General features: G+C 42.6%; 2 protein-coding genes across 3 annotated transcripts in view; both read left to right on the top strand.

Annotated features, from left to right (window-relative positions):
• Window positions 1-18,291, top strand: part of LOC135352254 (uncharacterized) — a 51,895-nt gene extending 33,604 nt beyond the window's left edge. Inside the window, exons 8-11 of the mRNA XM_064551441.1 lie at window positions 14,654-17,067; window positions 17,157-17,397; window positions 17,627-18,030; window positions 18,095-18,291. Of these exons, the coding sequence (XP_064407511.1) occupies window positions 14,654-17,067; window positions 17,157-17,397; window positions 17,627-18,012 (3,041 nt within the window). The 3' untranslated portion in view covers window positions 18,013-18,030; window positions 18,095-18,291. The remainder of the gene's footprint in view (window positions 1-14,653; window positions 17,068-17,156; window positions 17,398-17,626; window positions 18,031-18,094) is intronic.
• LOC135352095 (uncharacterized) overlaps window positions 8,159-25,603 on the top strand; it is a 32,178-nt gene continuing 14,733 nt past the window's right edge. For both annotated transcript variants that reach the window (XM_064551271.1, XM_064551263.1), the window contains exons 1-6: window positions 8,159-8,346; window positions 8,440-8,765; window positions 9,093-9,194; window positions 9,462-9,569; window positions 10,777-10,836; window positions 11,716-11,781. In XM_064551271.1, coding sequence (XP_064407341.1) covers window positions 8,240-8,346; window positions 8,440-8,765; window positions 9,093-9,194; window positions 9,462-9,569; window positions 10,777-10,836; window positions 11,716-11,781 — 769 coding nt within the window. In that variant the 5' untranslated portion in view covers window positions 8,159-8,239. The remainder of the gene's footprint in view (window positions 8,347-8,439; window positions 8,766-9,092; window positions 9,195-9,461; window positions 9,570-10,776; window positions 10,837-11,715; window positions 11,782-25,603) is intronic.

Below are 25,603 nucleotides of genomic sequence, written 5' to 3'. Positions count from 1 at the left end.
CAGCTGTTGACTGATAACTAGGGTTTAGTAGCGGTCCATTGCCCTGTCACAATGATCCCATCATCCCTCACATTCATCCAGCTAGCCCTCCCACTCCACTCTCCACTCAGCTGTGACATCTGTGACCCCAATAATTGTATTTTTACGGAGATAATTTTGATCGGTAGCCTAGCCAGACTGTTGTCTTGTCCCACTACATGGAATTCCAATTTAGTGTATATGCAAATATTCTATAGTCCTTTGAAAGTATAATGTCTGCGTGTATGGGCCCAGGGGTAGACAGCTGTTCCACTAAAAACCATTTTCACCTTGTTTGCAGAAATGCTACTCTAATTGACATGCAGTGTGTAGACTAGTGTACAGAGCCTATAGTGTGGTCCCACTGTGTGCACTGTAGCTGGTGTATAGAGCCTATAGTGTGGTCCCACTGTGTACACTGTAGCTAGTGTACAGAGCCTATAGTGTGGTCCCACTGTGTGCACTGTAGCTAGTGTACAGAGCCTATAGTGTGGTCCCATGCACTGTAGCTGGTGTACAGAGCCTATAGTGTGGTCCCACTGTGTGCACTGTAGCTAGTGTACAGAGCCTATAGTATGGTCCCACTGTGTGCACTGTAGCTGGTGTATAGAGCCTATAGTGTGGTCCCACTGTGTACCCTGTAGCTAGTGTACAGAGCTTATAGTGTGGTCCCACTGTGTGCACTGTAGCTAGTGTACAGAGCCTATAGTGTGGTCCCACTGTGTGCACTGTAGCTAGTGTACAGAGCCTATAGTAGGGTGGTCCCACTGTGTGCACTGTAGCTAGTGTACAGAGCCTATAGTGTGGTCCCACTGTGTACCCTGTAGCTAGTGTACAGAGCTTATAGTGTGGTCCCACTGTGTGCACTGTAGCTGGTGTATAGAGCCTATAGTGTGGTCCCACTGTGTACACTGTAGCTAGTGTACAGAGCCTATAGTGTGGTCCCACTGTGAGCACTGTAGCTAGTGTACGGAGCCTATAGTGTGGTCCCACTGTGTGCACTGTAGCTAGTGTACAGAGCCTATAGTGTGGTCCCACTGTAGCTTGTGTACAGAGCCTATAGTGTGGTCCCACTGTGTGCACTGTAGCTGGTGTATAGAGCCTATAGTGTGGTCCCACTGTGTACACTGTAGCTAGTACATACAGAGCCTATAGTGTGGTCCCACTGTGTGCACTGTAGCTAGTGTACAGAGCCTATAGTGTGGTCCCACTGTGTGCACTGTAGCTAGTGTACAGAGCCTATAGGTGGTCCCACTGTGTGCACTGTAGCTATAGTGTACAGAGCCTATAGTGTGGTCCCACTGTGTGCACTGTAGCTGGTGTACAGAGCCTATAGTGTGGTCACACTGTGTGTACTGTAGCTAGTGTACAGAGCTTATAGTGTGGTCCCACTGTGTGCACTGTAGCTGGTGTATAGAGCCTATAGTGTGGTCCCACTGTGTACACTGTAGCTAGTGTACAGAGCCTATAGTGTGGTCCCACTGTGTGCACTGTAGCTGGTGTACGGAGCCTATAGTGTGGTCCCACTGTGTGCACTGTAGCTAGTGTACAGAGCCTATAGTGTGGTCCCACTGTAGCTTGTGTACAGAGCCTATAGTGTGGTCCCACTGTGTGCACTGTAGCTGGTGTATAGAGCCTATAGTGTGGTCCCACTGTGTACACTGTAGCTAGTACATACAGAGCCTATAGTGTGGTCCCACTGTGTGCACTGTAGCTAGTGTACAGAGCCTATAGTGTGGTCCCACTGTGTGCACTGTAGCTAGTGTACAGAGCCTATATAGTATGGTCCCACTGTGTGCACTGTAGCTAGTGTACAGAGCCTATAGTAGTGTGGTTCCACTGTGTGCACTGTAGCTAGTGTACAGAGCCTATAGTGTGGTCCCACTGTGTACCCTGTAGCTTGTGTACAGAGCTTATAGTGTGGTCCCACTGTGTGCACTGTAGCTAGTGTACAGAGCCTATAGTAGTGTGGTCCCACTGTGTACACTGTAGCTGGTGTACGGAGCTTATAGTGTGGTCTCACTGTGTGTACTGTAGCTAGTGTACAGAGCCTATAGTGTGGTCCCACTGTGTGCACTGTAGCTAGTGTACGGAGCCTATAGTGTGGTCCCACTGTGTGCACTGTAGCTGGTGTACGGAGCCTATAGTATGGTCCCACTGTGTGCACTGTAGCTGGTGTATAGAGCCTATAGTGTGGTCCCACTGTGTACACTGTAGCTAGTACATACAGAGCCTATAGTGTGGTCCCACTGTGTGCACTGTAGCTAGTGTACAGAGCCTATATAGTGTGGTCCCACTGTATGCACTGTAGCTAGTGTACAGAGCCTATAGTGTGGTCCCACTGTGTGCACTGTAGCTGGTGTATAGAGCCTATAGTGTGGTCCCACTGTGTACACTGTAGCTAGTACATACAGAGCCTATAGTGTGGTCCCACTGTGTGCACTGTAGCTAGTGTACAGAGCCTATAGTGTGGTCCCACTGTGTGCACTGTAGCTAGTGTACAGAGCCTATATAGTATGGTCCCACTGTGTGCACTGTAGCTAGTGTACAGAGCCTATAGTAGTGTGGTTCCACTGTGTGCACTGTAGCTAGTGTACAGAGCCTATAGTGTGGTCCCACTGTGTACCCTGTAGCTTGTGTACAGAGCTTATAGTGTGGTCCCACTGTGTGCACTGTAGCTAGTGTACAGAGCCTATAGTAGTGTGGTCTCACTGTGTGTACTGTAGCTAGTGTACAGAGCCTATAGTGTGGTCCCACTGTGTGCACTGTAGCTAGTGTACGGAGCCTATAGTGTGGTCCCACTGTGTGCACTGTAGCTGGTGTACGGAGCCTATAGTATGGTCCCACTGTGTGCACTGTAGCTGGTGTATAGAGCCTATAGTGTGGTCCCACTGTGTACACTGTAGCTAGTACATACAGAGCCTATAGTGTGGTCCCACTGTGTGCACTGTAGCTAGTGTACAGAGCCTATATAGTGTGGTCCCACTGTATGCACTGTAGCTAGTGTACAGAGCCTATAGTGTGGTCCCACTGTGTGCACTGTAGCTAGTGTACAGAGCCTATAGTGTGGTCCCACTGTGTGCACTGTAGCTAGTGTACAGAGCCTATAGTGTGGTCCCACTGTGTGCACTGTAGCTAGTGTACAGAGCCTATAGTGTGGTCCCACTGTGTACACTGTAGCTAGTGTACAGAGCCTATAGTGTGGTCCCACTGTGTGCACTGTAGACTAGTGTACAGAGCCTATAGTGTGGTCTCACTGTGTGCACTGTAGCTAGTGTACAGAGCCTATAGTGTGGTCCCACTGTGTACACTGTAGCTATAGTGTACAGAGCCTATAGTGTGGTCCCACTGTGTGCACTGTAGCTAGTGTACAGAGCCTATAGTGTGGTCCCACTGTGTGCACTGTAGCTAATGGTTGACTTATCGCTAATTTAAACACATTATTTTGATAAAGAGCTACAAAATAGATTTGTATTAGGACAATGCAAATAGCTAGTGGTGACTTAATAATTAAGGTTTGCATTTCAAATGAAGTGAAAGCAATAATAACATTTGTATGGGTTCACCACAGCATTCCATGTACTGCCAATATTCTGCCCAAACTATAGTTTGCTTGAGGATACAAATGTACTTCTCTACATATACATGTACAGAGGATTTCAGGTTGGTTGGCAGAAGTCCTCTGTACACATAGCTCTAGTTAGCCAATGAAAAGTGAGATCTAATTAAATCATATGCATTTGGTAATAAGCTAATTAAGGGAACAACTTGGGAATTAATGTGATCACTATAATTATTCATGACATCATTATTGTACAAGTATAGCAATCTAAATTGAAGCAATCTTCAATTATAGCCTTGACAGTTGTTTTGTGTATGGGGTCTCATGTGACAGTGATAAAGTATTTGGTGTACATTTCAGAGTATTGCCACTACGTGCCGTTGCAAGTCATTGGAAATAATGTAATGTATTTTGATCTGTACAGTTCAACCACATAAGACGATAGTGACAGCGACTGCAGCTCAGTTGAGTAGTGAGTGCTCGGATGATGCTCTTCTCAGTTGTCTACCGAGATTGCTGGCTATATGACAGATACAAGCACAGGCTGGGCCTCAGTGATGCTGAGATTGGTGCTATCGATCACACATTTGTTGGTATTCCAGGGAAATTCCTCGCTGCTCTAAAGAAGTGGAAGAGTAAAAATATTCTCCAATTCAATCCATTGAATTCAACAGCTACTTACGGTCGATTAGTGGAAATTGCCTCAGAGATTGAGGACGGAGAGGCAGTTCGCAGCATTCACAAGGCCTGTGTCAAGGATACACGTGAGTTACCTTATTAACTTTGTGAGCTTGCTCGTCATGCAGTTGTGCCATGCAATAATAGTATACAGCATTCTAAGTACTTGATGGTTCTACTAGCCCTGAGGGCTCCTAAATCATGCACTCATGTTTTTAAACAGATTATTACTGGAATAATTATAAATCTGATCCCTATTTTCATTGCACACAGTGTTTTATTGCAATGTTTTGCTTATAAGGCTCTAGTTTATTGTGCTGTGCTCATGCTTTCATACAGATACTGGAGCTGCTTGAAAGGCACGAATAAAGAACTGATGTCAAGTAAAGAAGCATGCAAGAATGTCAAGTAAAGAACTAACTCTGTGTTGACTATAAGTACTGACTATTATAATGTTCTGTGTTCTGTGTGTGTGTGTATACATGTATATATACCATCACCTTCTATTTTTATAGTTTTTTGGCAAAATTTCATTTCAGCTTTCTAGTTTAGTGACCCTTTACCATTGTTGTTGGGTACGGGATCACTTCAGTTGCAGCTTCTTGTTAACCACATAGCCTCGATCAGAGAAGGCAGGCATGAGCGCGAGTAGCCTCGAGATCAACCTTTCCTTATAACAAACGGCTGGTCTCGAGGCTAGAGCGCGAACGATGGAGGATCATGCATTGCAGTCCTGATTAATGTTGGTGGATATGGTGGCTAGTCTGCAGAGGGAGCTGGACAATGCTAGGGTGAGTAGTGTCAGGTCTTATTGAGTGGACCCAGATACTTTATCTATGGACTAGCTCTCTAGCTCCCTTTGTTGTAATGTATGGTCCCCCATTGCGTACTCATACATTACTAATGTAGTGGGTGGTGTGTGATGAGTGGAGTGGGTGGTAGTGTACCTGCGTGCATGATGGTAGTCTATTGTCTTTATTGTGTCCATCAATTCCTCAGCCCTACACAGGTACCCCGGGTGGGCAGCATCATCCTGCATCATAACTTGTGAGAAATATAAAGTTTGATAAGAGGCTTGCATGTTCGTTATCTGTTCCATATACGTAGAGTGTATACGCAGTGTTGGGCTGTGAAGATACGTATAATTATGTGTGTTATTGTCGGCTATAATACAAGTACGTGTATAATAACTAATGTGGTTTGCAATTAGCTTATCTCAGTTGTAGGAGATTGTTCATGTGAGGTTTAGCAATGTACCCAATGGTACACAAGAATTCATGTCCTGATCTGAGGAAAGAGTATGTGCAGGTATAAGGGCTTATACAAGGTCAAGGTACTGCCCTCTAAAACCACCACTTAGTCCACTTGGGTATATACTTATTGCAATTGCTAACTGCATGTCAACTTTACCTATACAGCTAACTTCCCTCCTCTCATCTATGGTCCAGAGGCTGTACTGGTGTACTCATGACAAGGGCAGTATCAATGTGATATTGGTGGATGGACTGCCAGCTGGGACCACTCTACAGCCTACCCCTGCATGAGGGCAACTATACACTGCATGGAGTACACCTTCAGACTGCAGTTTGATGGGATTGCTGATATTGCTCTAGTGTGTTAGTCCATGCATACACTGATGAGCTGGAGGCTGGCTCAACTCTGGAAGTGCAGGTAAAGATGGTTGATGACTTGTAGCAATGTATTAGACCTTTGGTGGAGGGAGGTCAATATTGAGCAACCATATGCTAGCTGAGTTGGCATGGGCTGAGAGGTTTCATTTGTCATTGTATTTTAAACTACAGTATGGTGTAATTATTTATCCATGCATGTATGGATGGACATGTGGCAGTACTATTGGAGGTGACCTTTCACTAATTATGACCTTTCAATGACATTCAACCAAATTGCTTTGTGTACTGTGAAAGGGGTGGAATGTGACACCTCTCTGAAAAGGGGGAGGATCTGAGCAATGATTATGTTTACTGGGAAACAAGGCTAAAAGGGGCGAAATTCCTCTTTATGTGTGGTCCCCACTGTGTACACTGTAGCTAGTGGTTGACTTATGTTTTTTGTAATAAGGTTTGCATTTTGTGAATGTGGTCTGTCTGTGTAAGACTGTGGAATGTGGGGATGAGTGGAGAATTTCCTTGAATCACGTTTACTGAACCATGTTAAGTGGTAGTCATTTGAAAGCTCTCAATGAACACTGAATACCCATAATTATCATCACACCCTCACACAACACACACCTGCCCACACACAGGCACTGGGCGTACTACTGTTCAAGCTGTGCTTCATGGATACTCCATTTGGTGACAACCCTCTAGCCATAGTCAGTGCTCAGTACAGCATTCCTGAAGACTCTCCCTACACACAAGACCCAGCTGCATAACTTGAGAGGTACATGTACACACACACACACACACACACCCTCCACCCCCTCACACCCTCCATCCCCTCACACACACACACACACACACACATCTTATAGTCAGTACCACTGGGTATACGTATAAAATCTAGTTTAAGACTATTGTAATAGTGGGGTTTTTTCTTTGTGAACTGGACCTGTTTTTTCAGAGCTAATTATAATTATTTAAGAACACACACTAGCTACAGGTGCTATGATACTCTGCCATCCTTAAGTGTATTGCTCTAATGATACGTGTATTCTCCCCCTCCCTTGTAGGCTGCCTGTTGACCTCTGACCCTGAGCTGCGTCCCAGTATCTGGCAAGTGTGTGAGGTGGTGTCCAGGATCACAGGAACCACCAACCATATCACTAATGTCTTTGTGAGTACCTTACTATTAGTATTACCCTGTGTATGTATAGTGGTCGGTAGACCAACAGTGGCTGTATTATAGAGGGTGGTCTGCATGCTAACACAGGTCCAAACACATGGTATGGAGACTTTGAGGCCCATTAACCTGGCTGTATTATAGAGGGTGGCCTGCTAACACAGGTCCAAACACATGCTATGGAGACTTTGAGGCCCATTAACCTGGCTGTATTATAGAGGGTGGCCTGCTAACACAGGTCCAAACACATGCTATAGAGACTTTGAGGCCGGCTGTATTATAGAGGGTGGCCTGCTAGCACAGGTCTATAATGGAGACTTTGAGGTTGGCTGTATATTTAAGTGAGCATTTCGTTTGAGCTAGTAACACGAATGGTGGACAAAAATTCACCCACCTTATATTTATATCCACCCACCTACTCCCCCCCCACACACACACACACAAGAGTACAATATTCCACTTGAGACTCTCTTGTTTTCCCACTGTAGGTATATATGAGAGCTAAACTGGATGTCTGTCCTTTCAAAGAGCTGGAGGATTTCAAGAGCTGCTCACTAGAGAACTGTGTAGTTACTAGTTACCTAGGTCACCACCATTAATGTGCTATTGTTTATAGTGTGGTGGCTGTGAATCATTATCAACACCCACTCAAATAATTATAATTGTGTATCTAAAAATAGATCAGTTTAATTAGTAGGGGAAGGCCCCAGAAAGAGGGTGTGGCACTTTGCTTTGTTATGTTTACTGCACTGAGAAATAAGGGGCAAGTGTTTGAATAAAGCTTCGATGGCTACTGGAGAAGACTCAGGGTGAGTGAACATGTAGACTAGAGTGCCACCTTGTGATTGCATGGAGGGAGGATCATTCCATTAGTCAGAGGTGGAATCACTTTAATTTATAATTGAAATAACAGTTGACCTTTTTCAGAAAAATGTTCTGGTTACTTTTCAAAAGCACGCCTTATTTCCCCCTCTATACTAAATCCTTATTGACACCATATAGTGTGGAGCTTATAAATGCTCACAAGAGCTTATTAATGTACATTGTATACACCCACACATACACACACACACACACACATGGACACACCCACACCCACACCCACACCCACACACACACACATGCACACAGGAGGCTGGACACTGTGCCAGATACACCCAGGTAAGCAATTTGTTGAATTGCATGTCCCACACACACACCCACCCACACACACATGCACACATACCATACACACACACACACCTACACACATCACACAGGAGACTGGAAACTGAACCAGATGCACCCACGTAAGCAATTTGTTGTTGCATGTCACACACGCACACCTACCTACAAAATGTACCTATACCCACACACACATGCACACACTATTGTACATGCAGTGTTCAGGAGCAGCTGGCCAGGGATCTGTATGAGGCTGTAGAGAATGATGATGTCAGCAAAGTGAGGTCCGTTTTGGGACAGGGGGCCAACCCCAATCACCAGCTCTACTGGAGTGAGGAGCGGACTAAGAAGCTTTATAATTGCCCTCCAGTACACCTAGCATGCTACACGGGCTACCTGGAGATCACTAGAGCACTCGTTAGTGGTGGAGCTGATATAGAGAAAGGTGATAGAGTAACTGGCTTGACTGCATTTCACTATGCGTGTTATGGAGGACATATGGAGACTGTGGTGTACTTGGCACAGGAGGTGACATGTCGCATTGGTAAGTGTGTGTCAGTCGCGTATTGTTCATAGCTAAAGGATTGAGCACAACAAGAATGTTTTTATAGACTGTTTAATTTCCTAGATTACAAAACATGCATGTGTTGATGTACATGTAGATTGTAATAATAATTATAAGACATGTTTTTTCAAGTAATTTCTCATTTAAATTGGGATAATTACTGACCAGCAGCTTAATACTGCATGGTGTATTTATTATCATAATTAACTTCATTTTGAATACTATACAAACCAATAATACATTTTAGTTATGTTGTCATTGTGTGTGCATGTCATCACTACACTGACGTTATATCACCACATACAGATGTGAGGGACAAGGTAAACCTAACACCACTACACAGGGCTTGTGTGGGAGGAAGTATACAAGTTGTAAAATACCTTGTGGAGGTACTCAAGGTTGATGTTGGTAAGTCATTTCGGTAGTGGGTACCGTTTCATTAGATCCTCTGATTGGAAATGTAAACAACCCGTGAATTAATCAGTGTACCTGTATGTATCATCATGTAGTCATAATTATAATTATGGTAACTGTAATACAATACATACACGATACTAATATTATAATAATAGGCATCCTGTACTCGATAAGTATCTGATTGTGCTGATTGTGCATGCATGGTAATGGTCAATGATGTCAGTACTACTACAAGATCTCTGTCCCTTACCTGTTCAGATGTGACTGATGTTCTTGGCAGGACTCCTCTTGACGTGGCAGTAGACTGGGGTCACACTGAAGTTGCTGATTATCTCCAGTCTCTGCAACCCTCCACTCCTAAAGCAGGTATGTGTCTCTAGAAATCCCATACCTAATTTCCACAAACAGTGGTGTATGAAGCTTAAATTTGGTATACCAATAGAGCAAGCCATGCCGGTTTCATAGATACCTTCGTTTTTTTTGTAGGACAAATGGTTGTGGTACAATTATGTGTTTTGTAGACCCCCAATAATATTGGCGTGGAATGTGGAACGTCGTACCGTATAGCAGGTAATTTTCGTGGGGTAATGTATTCGTTATTTTCGTGGGCAAGCTGACCTCCACAACGTAGGCATTGCTTACCGGAACATAGAAATGCAGGCAGAAAATGAAATTTTTACTCACGATAACCACCGTTTCTTGAGTTGAACAAATTTTTACCCAAGAAAATTACCCGCTATACGGTAATCAGGAGTTCATTAATGACAACTCCCACGCACATTCCATTCTACTTCTTGTCCTATAATACATCACTAAAGTCTATTTGCGTTGCCCGGAAGTTATGTGATCAATTATGGCTTCATTTATGGTTGACAAGTATGCCAGGGACTTTTACATGGTTAACTTTTAGCTGGTTGTAGCCTACAGCATGCAGATAAGAAGCGCTTTTAACAAGGAATCCAATGGTATACAATTGTATATGTATGAAGCTTAGGGTTAGAAAATGGTTGACAACATTATGACTTTAGCACTGTTTAGAAAAAAATTGCATATTCAAACTTTGAAGTTGCCACTGCTAATGAAGTGTCTATCCAACTAAGAAACCTGCTAGCAGGTCACTATCTGAGTTAGTGACCTGCTAGCAGGGCTCTAACTAGTACCCACAACAATGCATTTTCTAAGGGAGATAGACCATGAGATAGACCATGTGTAGTACGGCTTCTTAGCTGGATAGTAACCCTGGAGTGATTAGTGGCTTCTGCAAGTCACTACACTCCCTCAGCTTTACTACCAGCTAAGAAACCTGCTACACATGGTCTAACTAATACGTAAACTGTTAGGAAATCAGCACAAACCACAGCATGACCGTGTGTGTGTGTGTGTGTGTGTGTGTGTGTGTGTGTGTGTGTGTGTGTGTGTGTGTGTGTGTGTGTGTGTGTGTGTGTGTGTGTGCGTGCGTGCGTGCGTGCGTGCGTGTGTCTATACTGTTACGTAGATTGGAGAGGTTCTATTGCAGTTGTATATACTTTATGTGTTAGATGACATAATTATTAATTGTTACTGTCACACTCAGATACTCGAAATGGTTCCGAACAACTTCTTTCTAATTCAATTGTTGACAAGACCTCATCAAGTGAGTAATACCAGGCTAAGGCATACAGTGCATGGGGAGGAAAGTGGATCAATTTACCCCCCCCCCCCATAATGTTAGGGATATCCCCCTGGTTCACTTTCCCCCACCCTGTAACATTTGCTCTAACATTAATTTGGCATTCAATTACGCACTAGTCTAACATGTTCCTATAGCCAAGCTAGGGTAAAGTGGTTTACTTGCCTAAACATTACGTTGCCATAAATCTCTAGTAACCATGTCATTGAGTGTTACCAAGAGTTCATTACGCAACTCCAATAGACTGTGTACAAAAAGCATTCCTCCACTCCTACGTCACAGATACTGGCTGTTGTAACCGCAACAAGTAGGAAAGGCAATGAATAAAATTAGTAACACTGTTATTCATTGCCTTTCTACCCCAGTTGTAAATGAATAACATTAGTGATAATCATCACTATGTTATTCATTGAAATTTGATTTCACAGTTTATACAACAGCATGTGGTTGCGACGTAGGACTGAAGGAACGCCTACTATGGTTTTAAGTGGAGTTGCGTACTCTTCCTAATGAACTCTTGGTGTTACATATCCTATGTGATTAGTATTATGCTATACACTGAGCATCTACTCCCCTACCATGTTAGGTTTATTAATGCTGAGTCAGCTAAACATGTTTTAATCCTCACCCAGAGGACGCAGGAGCAATAGTCTAATAATTACGGTCTTAATGACGAATGTTATTCATTGCCTTTCCTACAGCAGTTGAGATTTTTTATCAGCATTGTTATTGGCATAAGATTATGTCTCAAGTGATTCTGACCTTTTTTCAGTGTACAGCCTATAGTCATTGGAGTTGGTTTTTATGTACTGACTGTCAGACAATTGTCTCATTCTCCTCCAGTGACCTCTGACCCTCTCTCTGGTCAACAGACACCCAGTGCTGGCAATGAACAACCAGAAACAACTGGTAGGAGACTCTATTATAGCCCAACAATGATCATGTGCCTACCCATCTACTGTAGAACGAAGACCTTTCGAATCACTTTTTATACTGTGTTGTACATATGACTTCTTACTGTTACACCTCAGATACTCCAAATGGTTCCAAACATCCTTCCACGTCAAAGGAAGGCCCTAACCCAAGTGAGTAATAATTCCTTAATTATTAAGAGAAGTGGGCGTGCTGCTCAGACTCAGCCAAAATAATTCATACTGTCGCTATTTTTAGACCTGCCGTTCATGTGTAAATTGATACAGCCTCACACTTTTAGTGAGTTGCATGCCCTCTTCTCTTTATACACATACAATAGTGGTCAATATAAAGTACCCGTTCCGTTTACGTGTAGTAAGTCTGTAGTAGGTTCGTAGTACACGTTTATAACATTTCCGTTTTCACACCGTATTATATTTACCGTTGCACGTTGCAAGCAAATACTTTTCGCAGAAAAGTGTTAGAAAACAAACAAAGAGACAATCCTAGTCATCTCGTGTGTTATAGCTGACTAGTTACTTAGTTATGTTATGTCTAACTGTAAGTATCTACAACAAAGACATAAAACGTACCAAAGTTTTTAAGAGACAATCCTAGTCGACTCGTGTGTCGTAGCTGACTAGTTACTTAGCTATGTTATGTCTAGCTGTAAGCATCTGCAACAAAAGACATAAAACGCACCAAAGTTTTTCAACTTTCTCATCAAACAGGATGTCTGCAGCTCTATAATTATGAGTCCTATCTCTGTTCTACAAGGTCAGAGCTATAGCTAGCTGTAATAATTATCCAACAGGTAACTGCTGCAAAAGTTCATAATAGCTAGCTGCGTGCAGAGCTGCATGGGTATAGCCGAATGTGAATAATGTAACAACAGTTGAATAAGAAAAAAAACGTAACAGTGTATAAATTACAGTGTATCTTGAGCGTATATTTTTTTAGCGTTTATTACCAGCGTACTACGGACGTACTACGTAAATGGAACAGGTACTTTATATTGACTGCTATACTGCACGTTATAATAATACTCATTTTATCATGATCTTACTGTGCGCCCATGCATGCATGGACTGATTATGCCTCGGCACGCATGCACAGCAATGTGTATATGGTAGTGTGTGTGTGCATACACCCTGCATGGGTTGTCAGGAATATGCTATACACTATAGTCATGTTACCATACTTGACCCTCTGATTCACCATAGTCGATGACTGCATGGAGTACGGACTGTTTTTGAGCTTATTAATCATTAATTTTTGCCGTCAGATTAATTTTCACTGCACGCTAATTATAATTAATTTTATTCATTAAGGTTTCATATTGAATGTGTTTTGGTTGCCTAGCAACCTAAATTGAGATGTCTCTAAAGCCGGGCGAGGAGATTCCAGACAACATGTAGCTATAGTGTCTACATTAATTTTTTATGATAACATATATTATTATTATATAATGGGTGTGGTTAAATCAGAGTATCGCTACAAGTGATGAAGAGTTCAAGTACAACACATGGGATATCTTCCTCAGCAACCTCAACAAGGAAGGATGCAAGCATTGATATGTACTAGAGCACCTAAGAACATGCAGTAAATACACTGAGCTAGGGCAGTGTATGTCTATGTTATAGTTCGTTCCAACTGCTGAAATTGTGCAATTCATCAGATTGCAACGTTTAAGTGATTTATTGTAAAACCTCGCTAATGATTAAAGGGACATTCCCTGTGGGTCATTCCGTACGAATTTAACATTACCTAAACAGATGACTTGTCAGAATTCTCCAAGATTCAAGATTTCGTACATAGATAGAGTAGAATAGTGACTTAGTCCCTAGGGCCGCAGGCCTCGAGGGCAAAGGCACTACTGAGCCAATATATCCCATGTGCGCGCACGAGTGAGCTGTGTAATAACTGATTTGTTGCATTCCTTGTGCATTCCTTTCCATGTACACATCACTCCTTTTATAGGACAACTAGTTTCAACTACTTGTGGTGGCTGTGGAATGCTCCAGACGCATGAAAAATGTTTTCTGCCTGTATACCACTGAATCTGTTTAACAGTGTTATACTATAAAAGGGACCGTTTCAGGTTACTGGGTGGAGGGTGGGCTATAGGTAACTTCAGCCATACTATGCCAGTATCTAGATAGTGGCACAGTTCAAGGCTTGACCTGTGGCTTGACCTGTGCCATATGGTGGGCTTTAGGTAACTTCAGCCATACTATGCCAGTATCTAGATAGTGGCACAGTTCAAGGCTTGACCTGTGGCTTGACCTGTGCCATATGGTGGGCTTTAGGTAACTTCAGCCATACTATGCCAGTATCTAGATACTGATAGTGGCACAGTTCAAGGCTTGACCTGTGCCATATGGCAGATTTTGGCACAGTGTTTCCTTTGATCTGCCCACTCAAAATGCAACAAAGTATCATATTCCCCACTTGGGGTCTGTATCATAGCAACTGGGTAGGTTTAATAAATAGCCTCGTTTATAGTATCATACGCTACATTAACAATGTATAATTATGCTCTAACGTCGTATAAATTTGTAATAAGTTGCCTTGCGTTGCTGTTGTGTTGTTATGCCAGCTTTAAAAACGAAACGGAAACTTATGATGGCTACTATATAATTATACGTATCACCAAATAGACAACCATTCACCATAAACTTGCCAGTGGAGATGTCTTGTTCAGAAAATCATAAAATTGGAACTACTAAATTCAGCTCCCGAACCATTGAACACAATTGTAGTTAGTACCGTTTATCTAATGTTACAATTTATATACCTCAATTTACTGAAATTAAGTACTTTGCTTTAATAAATAATTACGTATGACCAATTGTTTGCTCTTTTACAGTCAATATTCAAAACCGAACCTACTTGAAAAAACTGGATGAGCTGATGGCCGACACAAGTGGCACTATAGAGCTACATTATCTCAAGACGCACTTCATTGGTCCCTCGGGTCTTGGAAAAACGACCACTCGACAGCGGCTTGTTGGATCCATTACTAACCTGTCTTTGCTGCCCGAAGATCAAAGGAAACGCTGCAGTACATTACTAGCCGAGTGTGAACAAGTATTGGCCTTTGTTGACAAATCTGGAACAAAGCTTGAATTCAAAGCATCTTCAAGCCTAGAGGAAGAAACACAGTTCATCTTCTCTTACCTTATGTCCTGTGAACCTATTGAAGACAGCACTGTCAGTCCACCTAAGGAACAGCCCACAAAAGAAACCACTGACCCAAAGAAGCAAACTCAACTCAAGATCGATGAAGCTGCTACTGCACCCAAAGAAACGGTATCACCAACACCTGGGCAAACACCAGAACCACCGAAAAAGGTCGGGAAAGTGACCACTGTAGATGTTGAAAAGGTTGTGTCGAGACTTCGGAGTATTGTGGGTTCAGGAGAGTACACTAAAGAGCTGCTGAACAAAGTCCTACTCAATCTGGTCGATATAGGTGGGCAGCCTGGATTTGTGGAGATGTTTCCTTTTCTAAGCAAAGGCGCAGGGATTTTTCTGGTATTCTTTCGACTGGACAAAGACCTCGATGACATGTGTCAAGTCTCCTACGAACGAGGAAAGGACAAGATCACACCGTACGATTCAACTTACACAAACAGAGAAACACTCTCTCAAATCCTCTCAGGTATCAACCATCATACTAAGATTGACTCGGATATTGACAGAGAGCAGTGTAGTAAACTGGGCAACCTAGGCTCTACTAAGCCTGTTGCTACCCTCATAGGTACTTTCAAGGATGAACTGGCAATGCAAATCAAAGTCGATCTTCTATACGAGAAATATAGTACCTCCACAAAAGCTGTCTGCAAGAGCGATAGTACCACTGCCAGCAAGAGCCTAGAAGAACACGAACAAAAGAAAGCAATTCGGGATATTTTGACTCAAAAGAAGAGTGATAAGCAAGCTAACGTCAGTGCAGAAGACACGGCTGCCATTGAGCAAACAATCAGCCAAAACCTCAACTCAGACCCTTTCAATAAATGTGTCCAAGACCGGTTAGAGCAAAAGTTGACGGAGAAAAACGAAGCTGTGAGCACGATTACCAGCAAGTTTGAGGATTTACTTTCTAACCCAAAGGACAAGAGGTTCATAGCAGTGGACAACTACGAAGGCACTGATTCTGATATGGAACCTCTTCGTGAACATCTTCATGGCTTATTCAGTAGCTATTTCAAAGATGCCAAGCTTCGCATTCGCCCACAACAGCTTTTGTTTGGAGTTGTACTGAGAAAAGAGTATGACATTGTGTCTATGGAAGAATGTATTCGTATCGGTACCGAGGGGTTAAAGATGAGAGAGGAGGAGGTTCGATTCACCGTTTGGTACCTGGATCGGTACGTTGGAGCTTTAATCTATCATCCAGAGATCAAGGACAAATGGTTTGGGAACTTTGTCATTTGCAACCCCCAAGTGGTATTCAACAGCCTCAGTGTTCTCGTTGTCAATCCGCTGCTGGAGCTCCATTCTGAAATGAGCAGTATTCACTTCAAGGAAGCTGAGAGAAAGAATTGGATACTCAAGGGGCAATTCTCACTGAAAACAATCACTCGATGCCATTCGGAAGAAAACCAGGGTGTGAAGAAAGACCAGTTGATTCCTGTTGAGAAGCTGCTCATACTGCTCGAGCATTCCCATCTTTTGGCCAAAATCACAGCAGTGGTGAAGGAAGGCCATACCACAGAAAAAATCGAAACGACGTATTTCATCCCTGCCATTCTCAAGTGTGCATCTCCCGAGGAACTAACGAAACCACCCACCACTGGCATTGATACACCCTCTCCAATCAAGATCACATTTGACCCCCAATACGTTCCCACTGGAATATTCTGTGCCATGATCAGTGATTTGGTCTCAAGGGGGAGTAAAGGCAAAGGCATTCTGGGCATGACTTGGAAACTTGCCACTGATTCTCCAGTAAAGAGAAACCTCGTCTCCTTTCACATTGACGAATCTGCCAAGCATTTTGTTACCCTGATTTCTCAGGTTGATAGCTACGAAATACGAATTATTCGAAAATGCAAGGACCATACGATGCACGAGCTTTGTTCCTACGTCCTCTCAACCCTCCTGTTGGTGATGAAGGATATTAGTCCACTACTCTCTCCGATTATTGCCTTCGACTGCTACTGCGGCAAACATGAAGATGGTTCCAAGCTTTGCCTCCTCACAACAGGAGTTGATCCCTGCTTTAGCTGCACACACAGAGTCTCTCTGAGCCCTCACCAAGAATGCTGGTTTGCAAAAGTTAGTCTATAATTATTGTTGTGTGCATGCCTCCATTTACAAGATGTTTTCTTCGTATTAACCAATTGTTTTTTTCCGTGTGTGTACAGGAAGTCAGCCTGGGAGAGGATGTTTTTCTGCGGGCCTTACCCTTTGCCTCTAACCGAGACTTGAGGGACAAAAGTCTCTCCTTTGAGTGGAGCAAAAGAATACCTGAAATTAACGGTGATGAACACAAATTGGAATTCAGGGCCTCGTCAAATAGTCACTTCAAAGGCTTTATCAGTTGTGAGATCTCCAAGGACCAGAAGAATTTCTTCACCGTGTACCACTGCCTGAGAAACAGTATCGGTAAGAGCATTTTACCATTGCATTAAACAAAGTTCTATCATATCGTAATTCATCATCGGATTGCTATTCGAAAGTCTCCAAGAAAAATACATTATCTTGATTCCTACCCATTCCCTATCATGTTGTGTTGCTTATAATTATTTGTGCATTTTTAGAACAGTTTTGCTTACAGTCATAAAACTAGCCATTTTCAATGCAATATGTACTAATCTTGTGTGTGTGTGTGTAGGATCGTCACAAGAGGAGCCTACTAGCAGAAACCAAACAGTAGAAATTGCACAATGGTCGTCCATTGTTCTGACTGGAGATGATATTCTAACAATTTGTGAGAAGCTGAGAAGTGCAAGCAAAGATTGGTTCAACTTGGGACTGGCTCTCGGAATGAAGATTACCGACTTGGAAGACATTGAAGATGCATACCGCCATAACCAACGCCGCCTAATGAAGATGGTAACCAAGCGTCTTGAAGTCACTGATCCAGAGCACCCGATGACATGGCCTTACATATGTGAATGTCTAAGGAGTCCGACTGTTGAGCGTAACGATGTAGCTGAGGAAATTGAAGACAAGTATGTGAGGACAGCAACTGCAGTTGCTCATAGTGCCACCAATTGATCATGAGAACCTGACAAGGTACGTTTGTACTAATGTATTATTATGATCCATTATACTGATATATACTTTTTTTATTGCATAGCTTGAAGGGGACGAATAAAGTAAAGAAGCATAAAGAAGCATACATGCAAGAATTAAGTAAAGAACTGACTGATTCTGTGCTAACAATGTATATAGCCATTATTATAAAGTATGAGTACTGTGACATGTTCAAGCATTGTTCCTTTGTTCCTTGTATATAAAAGGGATCAGCATCTTATTCTAATTATTTATAATTGAGGTGTTTGTTTGGCGATCCTTACCCACTGGCCATGTGGTACAATGGGGTACTTGCACTAGCGCTACTTGAATCTCGCAAGCACGGCGCTGCTACACTGTATTACTAACCGTCTACCTCAACAACACAAGTCTCTCCTGTCATAAAGAGCTACCACGAGTACAGCATCCTGTACAGAAAGGTGTGTGGATCTACCAGCCATTATATTCTGCACCTAGTATCAATCATCTCTATAAAATAATGTCTTATTTATTTTCCTCGTACATTTATCAGTGGTCGGGTATCCAGCACTGAACAGAATATTGACCAGCGACTACTAACACTCAGTCTAGAACCAGACATTGAGCTCAGGGGAAAGGTGATGTAATGAAATAATTATACGAGGCATTAATATTTCAGAAGCTATCTTTGATTGGCAATAACTTGAATGGTGTGTGGTATTATACATGTACATGATAATTGTAGGTGGATGATTTTGATCCCATATTCTCGTCACGGAAGAAGCTGCTCCCTAGACACAGTGACTTGAGCTTATATAACTGGGACACTAACTTCTCCTCGTCCAACTCCACTCCTAATTATCAGGTACGTGTGAGAAATATGAAGTACGTGGGTATAATATATAAGAGGTGGTTGCCAAAATATGTATTAATTACATGTCGTCATGTTTTCGTAGTTTTTCTTTGAAGGGCTATAACTTGTGTTGGGAACGTCCAATTTCAAAAAGCTAATTATTTTATTAGTAGCTGTTTGGTAGTGCTACAATAATATTATGGTGTCCTTAGATTCCATTTGAGTGTATTTAGCAGGGAACTATGAGCTATAGTACTAGTACTATAGATTGCTCTGGGCTACAAACTACAACATTGTATTGTGATTTACAAGAAGATACACATGTAAAAATTATTGTAGCTACATGTAGATGCTTTGTCTAGTAATTATAATAACAGAACTAGAATGAAAGAGAGAAGCTCTAGTTTCTTTTTTTGGCTTTGTTCGAAAGCAGTAGGAGACGCTCGTTTTTTGGGCAGTGTGCTGTGCTTTTTTGCTGCAAGGCTGCATGGGGGAGGAGCTGGATGTATGGAAGTGCTGAGATTCTAGGTTTGGCTTCTTCTCCTAAAGTTCCTTTCGCTTTGTTCAAGAGTAGGAGCCGCTCGTTTGCTGGGCTTGTTTGCTGCAAATTATAGCTTATAGGTGTCTTCCTTTCGCTTTGTGAGAGTAGTACGAGTCGCTCGTTTCTTGGGAAGTGTGCTGGGCTTGTTTGCTGCAAAACTGGGGGAGGAGCTGGATGTTTTCGTTTTGTGGGTGGAGCTAGGACTATAATTTTGTCCATCAAACTGAGGTGGAGGAACAGGGTTGACTTGAATAGAGACCACAGATTTAGTAGAGACACAGAGATGTCATGCAACTTTAGATATTAGTTTTCAAAAGAATAATGATGCAGTTGCTAGGTTGGCTGTTTATATAGGTTGACTGTTGCTAAGCTAGTGCATTTCTAGTAGCCAATAGGTTTAAATAGAAGCCCTCGAGCTTTGGGACACTATAACACATAGATACCTCATGCCCATGTTCTAACTATAACTTAGATCAACGAGCACAAATTGTAAAAGAAAGCGTGGGGCTATAATAATTAAAGTGTGTGTTTTTTCAGAACATAATTTATTTTCACAGCAAAGTTTGATAGCCTATAACGTGTGTTTGGAACACTACAGTTAGTGAGTGCCCTCCTAGTCTGTAGGGCGCCATAGCACTACTCAATTATACAGTTGCTCCCTTTGGTCTCGTCGTACATAATTAGTTGACATGATTATTGTACACGGACACTTTGTTTGTATTTGTTTGATATAACAGGCACACACACACCCCTCACGCACGCACACACAGGTGATTGCAGACAACGCCTCAGGTCTGCTGTTTAAGAATAAACGAGACAGAAAGATTATTAACGTTGACCCAAAGGTACAGGCTGCTGTGTGGGGTGTGTGTGTGTGGGGTGTGTGTATGTGGGGTGTGGGTGTGCTGTGTATGTGTGTGTGTGTGTGGGGGGGGGGAAATAATTACAAATTAAGGTACAGCTATAGCGTGCAGTAGAACTAATAAGTGAATTGAGGCCTCAGATTCAAAGCTGACAGTGAAGATTAGAATGAACTTTGTACAGCACGTTTGCTAACACTCCCTCTAATGGAAGCATCCAAAACAGCAAAACTTGTATTTGTTGTATTTGACGCTGTTTGTATGCTAACTGTGCTCTCTTGTTATAAACTGTTGACATAGCATTGGGCTTTTGAGATTATATTGAGCAAACTGTCTCAAAATTTGTGAATAGAATTTTTAGGGAGTTAGAAAAGCATTATTATAGTACACTGTGCCTCCTCCCTACTTCCCACACTATAATAGTTAATCAATTTTTCACATATTATTTAATGGAATAAGGGAGACCGAAATATCATTTGACGTCGATCCAAACGTACAGCTAGCATACAAATAAATACTAAAAAAGCAATTAAGCTGTACTGATTTTGACGTAAAAAAACACACCTAGGACCTACATGTACATGTACATGTATGCTAGCTGTACTTTTGTATATAGCAAAGACGGGATAATTATTGATAACAAGCATCTGGGAAACAATCAACTTCATTATAATAATTATTATTAATTAAGCTCCAGCTGTTGACTGATCACTGGGGTTTAGTAGCGGTCCATTGCCCTGTCACAGCTAGCATACATTGCACATGTATTATTAAAAATGGGGTATTGATAACAAGTACCGTATAGCGGGAAATTTTCGTCGTTTTTCGAGGGCAGAGCATTTAAAACTGGGATAAACTCCCATGCACCGGTATTTCACATGCAATGCTATTGGTGGGTGTGGTTTCCTGGCATTGAACCGCGAATATTAGAACCCACGTAACTTTCTGCTGAGGGCTCTGGAGCCAAATTGCACCAGCAAAAATTTCCCGCTATGCATTGTAGGAAATAAAGCTCCAGCTGTTGACTGATAACTAGGGTTTAATAGCGGTCCATTGCCCTGTCACAATGATCCCATCATCCCTCACATTCATCCAGCTAGCCCTCCCACTCCACTCTCCACTCAGCTGTGACATCTGTGACCCCAATAATTGTATTTTTACGGAGATAATTTTGATCGGTAGCCTAGCCAGACTGTTGTCTTGTCCCACTACATGGAATTCCAATTTGTGTATATGCAAATATTCTATAGTCCTTTGAAAGTAGAATGTCTGCGTGTATGGGCCCAGGGGTAGACAGCTGTTCCACTAAAAACCATTTTCACCTTGTTTGCAGAAATGCTACTCTAATTGACATGCAGTGTGTAGACTAGTGTACAGAGCCTATAGTGTGGTCCCACTGTGTGCACTGTAGCTGGTGTATAGAGCCTATAGTGTGGTCCCACTGTGTGCACTGTAGCTGGTGTACAGAGCCTATAGTGTGGTCCCACTGTGTGCACTGTAGCTGGTGTACAGAGCCTATAGTGTGGTCCCACTGTGTGCACTGTAGCTGGTGTACAGAGCCTATAGTGTGGTCCCACTGTGTGCACTGTAGCTGGTGTACAGAGCCTATAGTGTGGTCCCACTGTGTGCACTGTAGACTAGTGTACAGAGCCTATAGTGTGGTCTCACTGTGTGCACTGTAGCTAGTGTACGGAGCCTATAGTGTGGTCCCACTGTGTGCACTGTAGCTAGTGTACGGAGCCTATAGTGTGGTCCCACTGTGTGCACTGTAGCTGGTGTACGGAGCCTATAGTGTGGTCCCACTGTGTGCACTGTAGCTAGTGTACAGAGCCTATAGTGTGGTCCCACTGTGTGCACTGTAGCTAGTGTACAGAGCCTATGGTGTGGTCCCACTGTGTGCACTGTAGCTGGTGTACGGAGCCTATAGTGTGGTCCCACTGTGTGCACTGTAGCTGGTGTACGGAGCCTATAGTGTGGTCCCACTGTGTGCACTGTAGCTGGTGTACAGAGCCTATAGTGTGGTCCCACTGTGTGCACTGTAGACTAGTGTACAGAGCCTATAGTGTGGTCTCACTGTGTGCACTGTAGCTAGTGTACAGAGCCTATAGTGTGGTCCCACTGTGTACACTGTAGCTATAGTGTACAGAGCCTATAGTGTGGTCCCACTGTGTGCACTGTAGCTAGTGTACAGAGCCTATAGTGTGGTCCCACTGTGTGCACTGTAGCTAGTGTACAGAGCCTATGGTGTGGTCCCACTGTGTGCACTGTAGCTAGTGGTTGACTTATCGCTAATTTAAACACATAATTATTTTGATAAAGAGCTACAAAATAGATTTGTATTAGGACAATGCAAATAGCTAGTGGTGACTTTAATAATTAAGGTTTGCATTTCAAATGAAGTGAAAGCAATAATAACATTTGTATGGGTTCACCACAGCATTCCATGTACTGCCAATATTCTGCCCAAACTATAGTTTGCTTGAGGATACAAATGTACTTCTCTACATATACATGTACAGAGGATTTCAGGTTGGTTGGCAGAAGTCCTCTATACACATAGCTCTAGTTAGCCAATGAAAAGTGAGATTAATTAAATCTGGTAATAAGCTAATTAAGGGAACAACTTGGGAATTAATGTGATCACTATAATTATTCACGACATCATTATTGTACAAGTATAGCAATCTAAATTGAAGCAATCTTCAATTATAGCCTTGACAGTTGTATTGTGTATGGGGTCTCATGTGACAGTGATCAAGTATTTGGTGTACATTTCAGAGTATTGCCACGTACTACGTGCCGTTGCAATGTCATTGGAAATAATGTAATGTATTTTGATCTGTACAGTTCAACCACATAAGACGATAGTGACAGCGACTGCCCCTCGGTTGAGTAGTGAGTGCTGGGATGATGCTCTTCTCCAGTTGTCTACCGAGATTGCTGGCTATGACAGATACAAGCACAGGCTGGGCCTCAGTGATGCTGAGATTGGTGCTATCGATCACACATTTGTTGGTATTCCAGGGAAATTCCTCGCTGCTCTAAAGAAGTGGAAGAGTAAAAATATTCTCCAATTCAATCCATTGAATTCAACAGCTACTTACGGTCGATTAGTGGAAATTGCCTCAGAGATTGAGGACGGAGAGGCAGTTCGCAGCATTCACAAGGCCTGTGTGGAGCATACCAGTGAGTTACCTAGTGAATCATCCCTTTGACTATTAACTTTGTGAGCTTGCTCGTCATGCAGTTGTGCCATGCCATAATAGTATACAGTATTCTAAGTACTTGATGGTTCTACTAGCCCTGAGGGCTCCTAAATCATGCACTCATGTTTTTAAACAGATTATTACTGGAATATTCATAAATCTGATCCCTATTTTCATTGCACACAGTGTTTTATTGCAATGTTTTGCTTATAAGGCTCTAGTTTATTGTGCTGTGCTCATGCTTTCATACAGATACTGGAGCTACTTGAAAGGCACGAATAAAGAACTGATGTCAAGTAAAGAAGCATGCAAGAATGTCAAGTAAAGAACTGACTCTGTGTTGACTATAAGTACTGACTATTATAATGCTCTGTGTTCTGTGTGTGTGTGCATACATGTATAATATACCATCACCTTCTATTTTTATACTTTTTTGGCAAAATTTCATTTCAGCTTTCTAGTTTAGTGACCCTTTACCATTGTTGTTGGGTACGGGATCACTTCAGTTGCAGCTTCTTGTTAACCACATAGCCTCAGATCAGAGAAGGCAGGCATGAGCGCGAGTAGCCTCGAGACCAACCTTTCCTTATAACAAACGGCTGGTCTCGAGGCTAGAGCGCGAACGATGGAGGATCATGCATTGCAGTCCTGATTAATGTTGGTGGATATGGTGGCTAGTCTGCAGAGGGAGCTGGACAATGCTAGGGTGAGTAGTGTCAGGTCTTATTGAGTGGACCCAGATACTTTATCTATGGACTAGCTCTCTAGCTCCCTTTGTTGTAATGTATGGTCCCCCATTGCGTACTCATACTAATGTAGTGGGTGGTGTGTGATGAGTGGAGTGGGTGGTAGTGTACCTGCATGCATGATGGTAGTCTATTGTCTTTATTGTGTCTATCAATTCCTCAGCCCTACACAGGTACCCCGGGTGGGCAGCATCATCCTGCATCATAACTTGTGAGAAATATAAAGTTTGATAAGAGGCTTGCATGTTCGTTATGTGTTCCATACACGTAGAGTGTATACTCAGTGTTGGGCTGTGAAGATACGTATAGTTATTGTGGGCTATAATACAAGTACGTGTATACTAACTGACGTGTATAGTACAGTGGTTTGCAATTAGCTTATCTCAGTTATAGGAGATTGTTCATGTGAGGTTTAGCAATGTACCCAATGGTACACAAGAATTCATGTCCTGATCTGAGGAAAGAGTATGTGCAGGTATAAGGGCTTTTACAAGGTCAAGGTACTGCCCTCTAAAACCACCACTTAGTCCACTTGGGTATATACTTATTGCAATTGCTAACTGCATGTCAACTTTACCTATACAGCTAACTTCCCTCCTCTCATCTATGGTCCAGAGGCTGTACTGGTGTACTCATGACAAGGGCAGTATCAACGTGATATTGGTGGATGGACTGCCAGCTGGGACCACTCTACAGCCTACCCCTGCATGAGGGCAACTATACACTGCATGGAGTACACCTTCAGATTGCAGTTTGATGGGATTGCTGATATTGCTCTAGTGTGTTAGTCCATGCATACACTGATGAGCTGGAGGCTGGCTCAACTCTGGAAGTGCAGGTAAAGATGGTTGATGACTTGTAGCAATGTATTAGACCTTTGGTGGAGGGAGGTCAATATTGAGCAACCATATGCTAGCTGAGTTGGCATGGGCTGAGAGGTTTCATTTGTCATTGTATTTTAAACTACAGTATGGTGTAATTATTTATCCATGCATGTATGGATGGACATGTGGCAGTACTATTGGAGGTGACCTTTCACTAATTATGACCTTTCAATGACATTCTACCAAATTGCTTTGTGTACTGTGAAAGGGGTGGAATGTGACACCTCTCTGAAAAGGGGGAGGATCTGAGCAATGATTATGTTTACTGGGAAACAAGGCTAAAAGGGGCGAAATTCCTCTTTATGTGTGGTCCCACTGTGTACACTGTAGCTAGTGGTTGACTTATGTTTATGTAATAAGGTTTGCATTTTGTGAATGTGGTCTGTCTGTGTAAGACTGTGGAATGTGGGGATGAGTGGAGAATTTCCTTGAATCACGTTTACTGAACCATGTTAAGTGGTAGTCATTTGAAAGCTCTCAATGAACACTGAATACCCATAATTA

This window comes from Halichondria panicea, chromosome 1 (assembly GCF_963675165.1).
Source record: "Halichondria panicea chromosome 1, odHalPani1.1, whole genome shotgun sequence".
Taxonomy (NCBI): domain Eukaryota; kingdom Metazoa; phylum Porifera; class Demospongiae; order Suberitida; family Halichondriidae; genus Halichondria; species Halichondria panicea.
The sequence above is the reverse complement of the archived record's forward strand: the minus strand, read 5'-3'. Positions and strand labels throughout refer to the sequence as shown.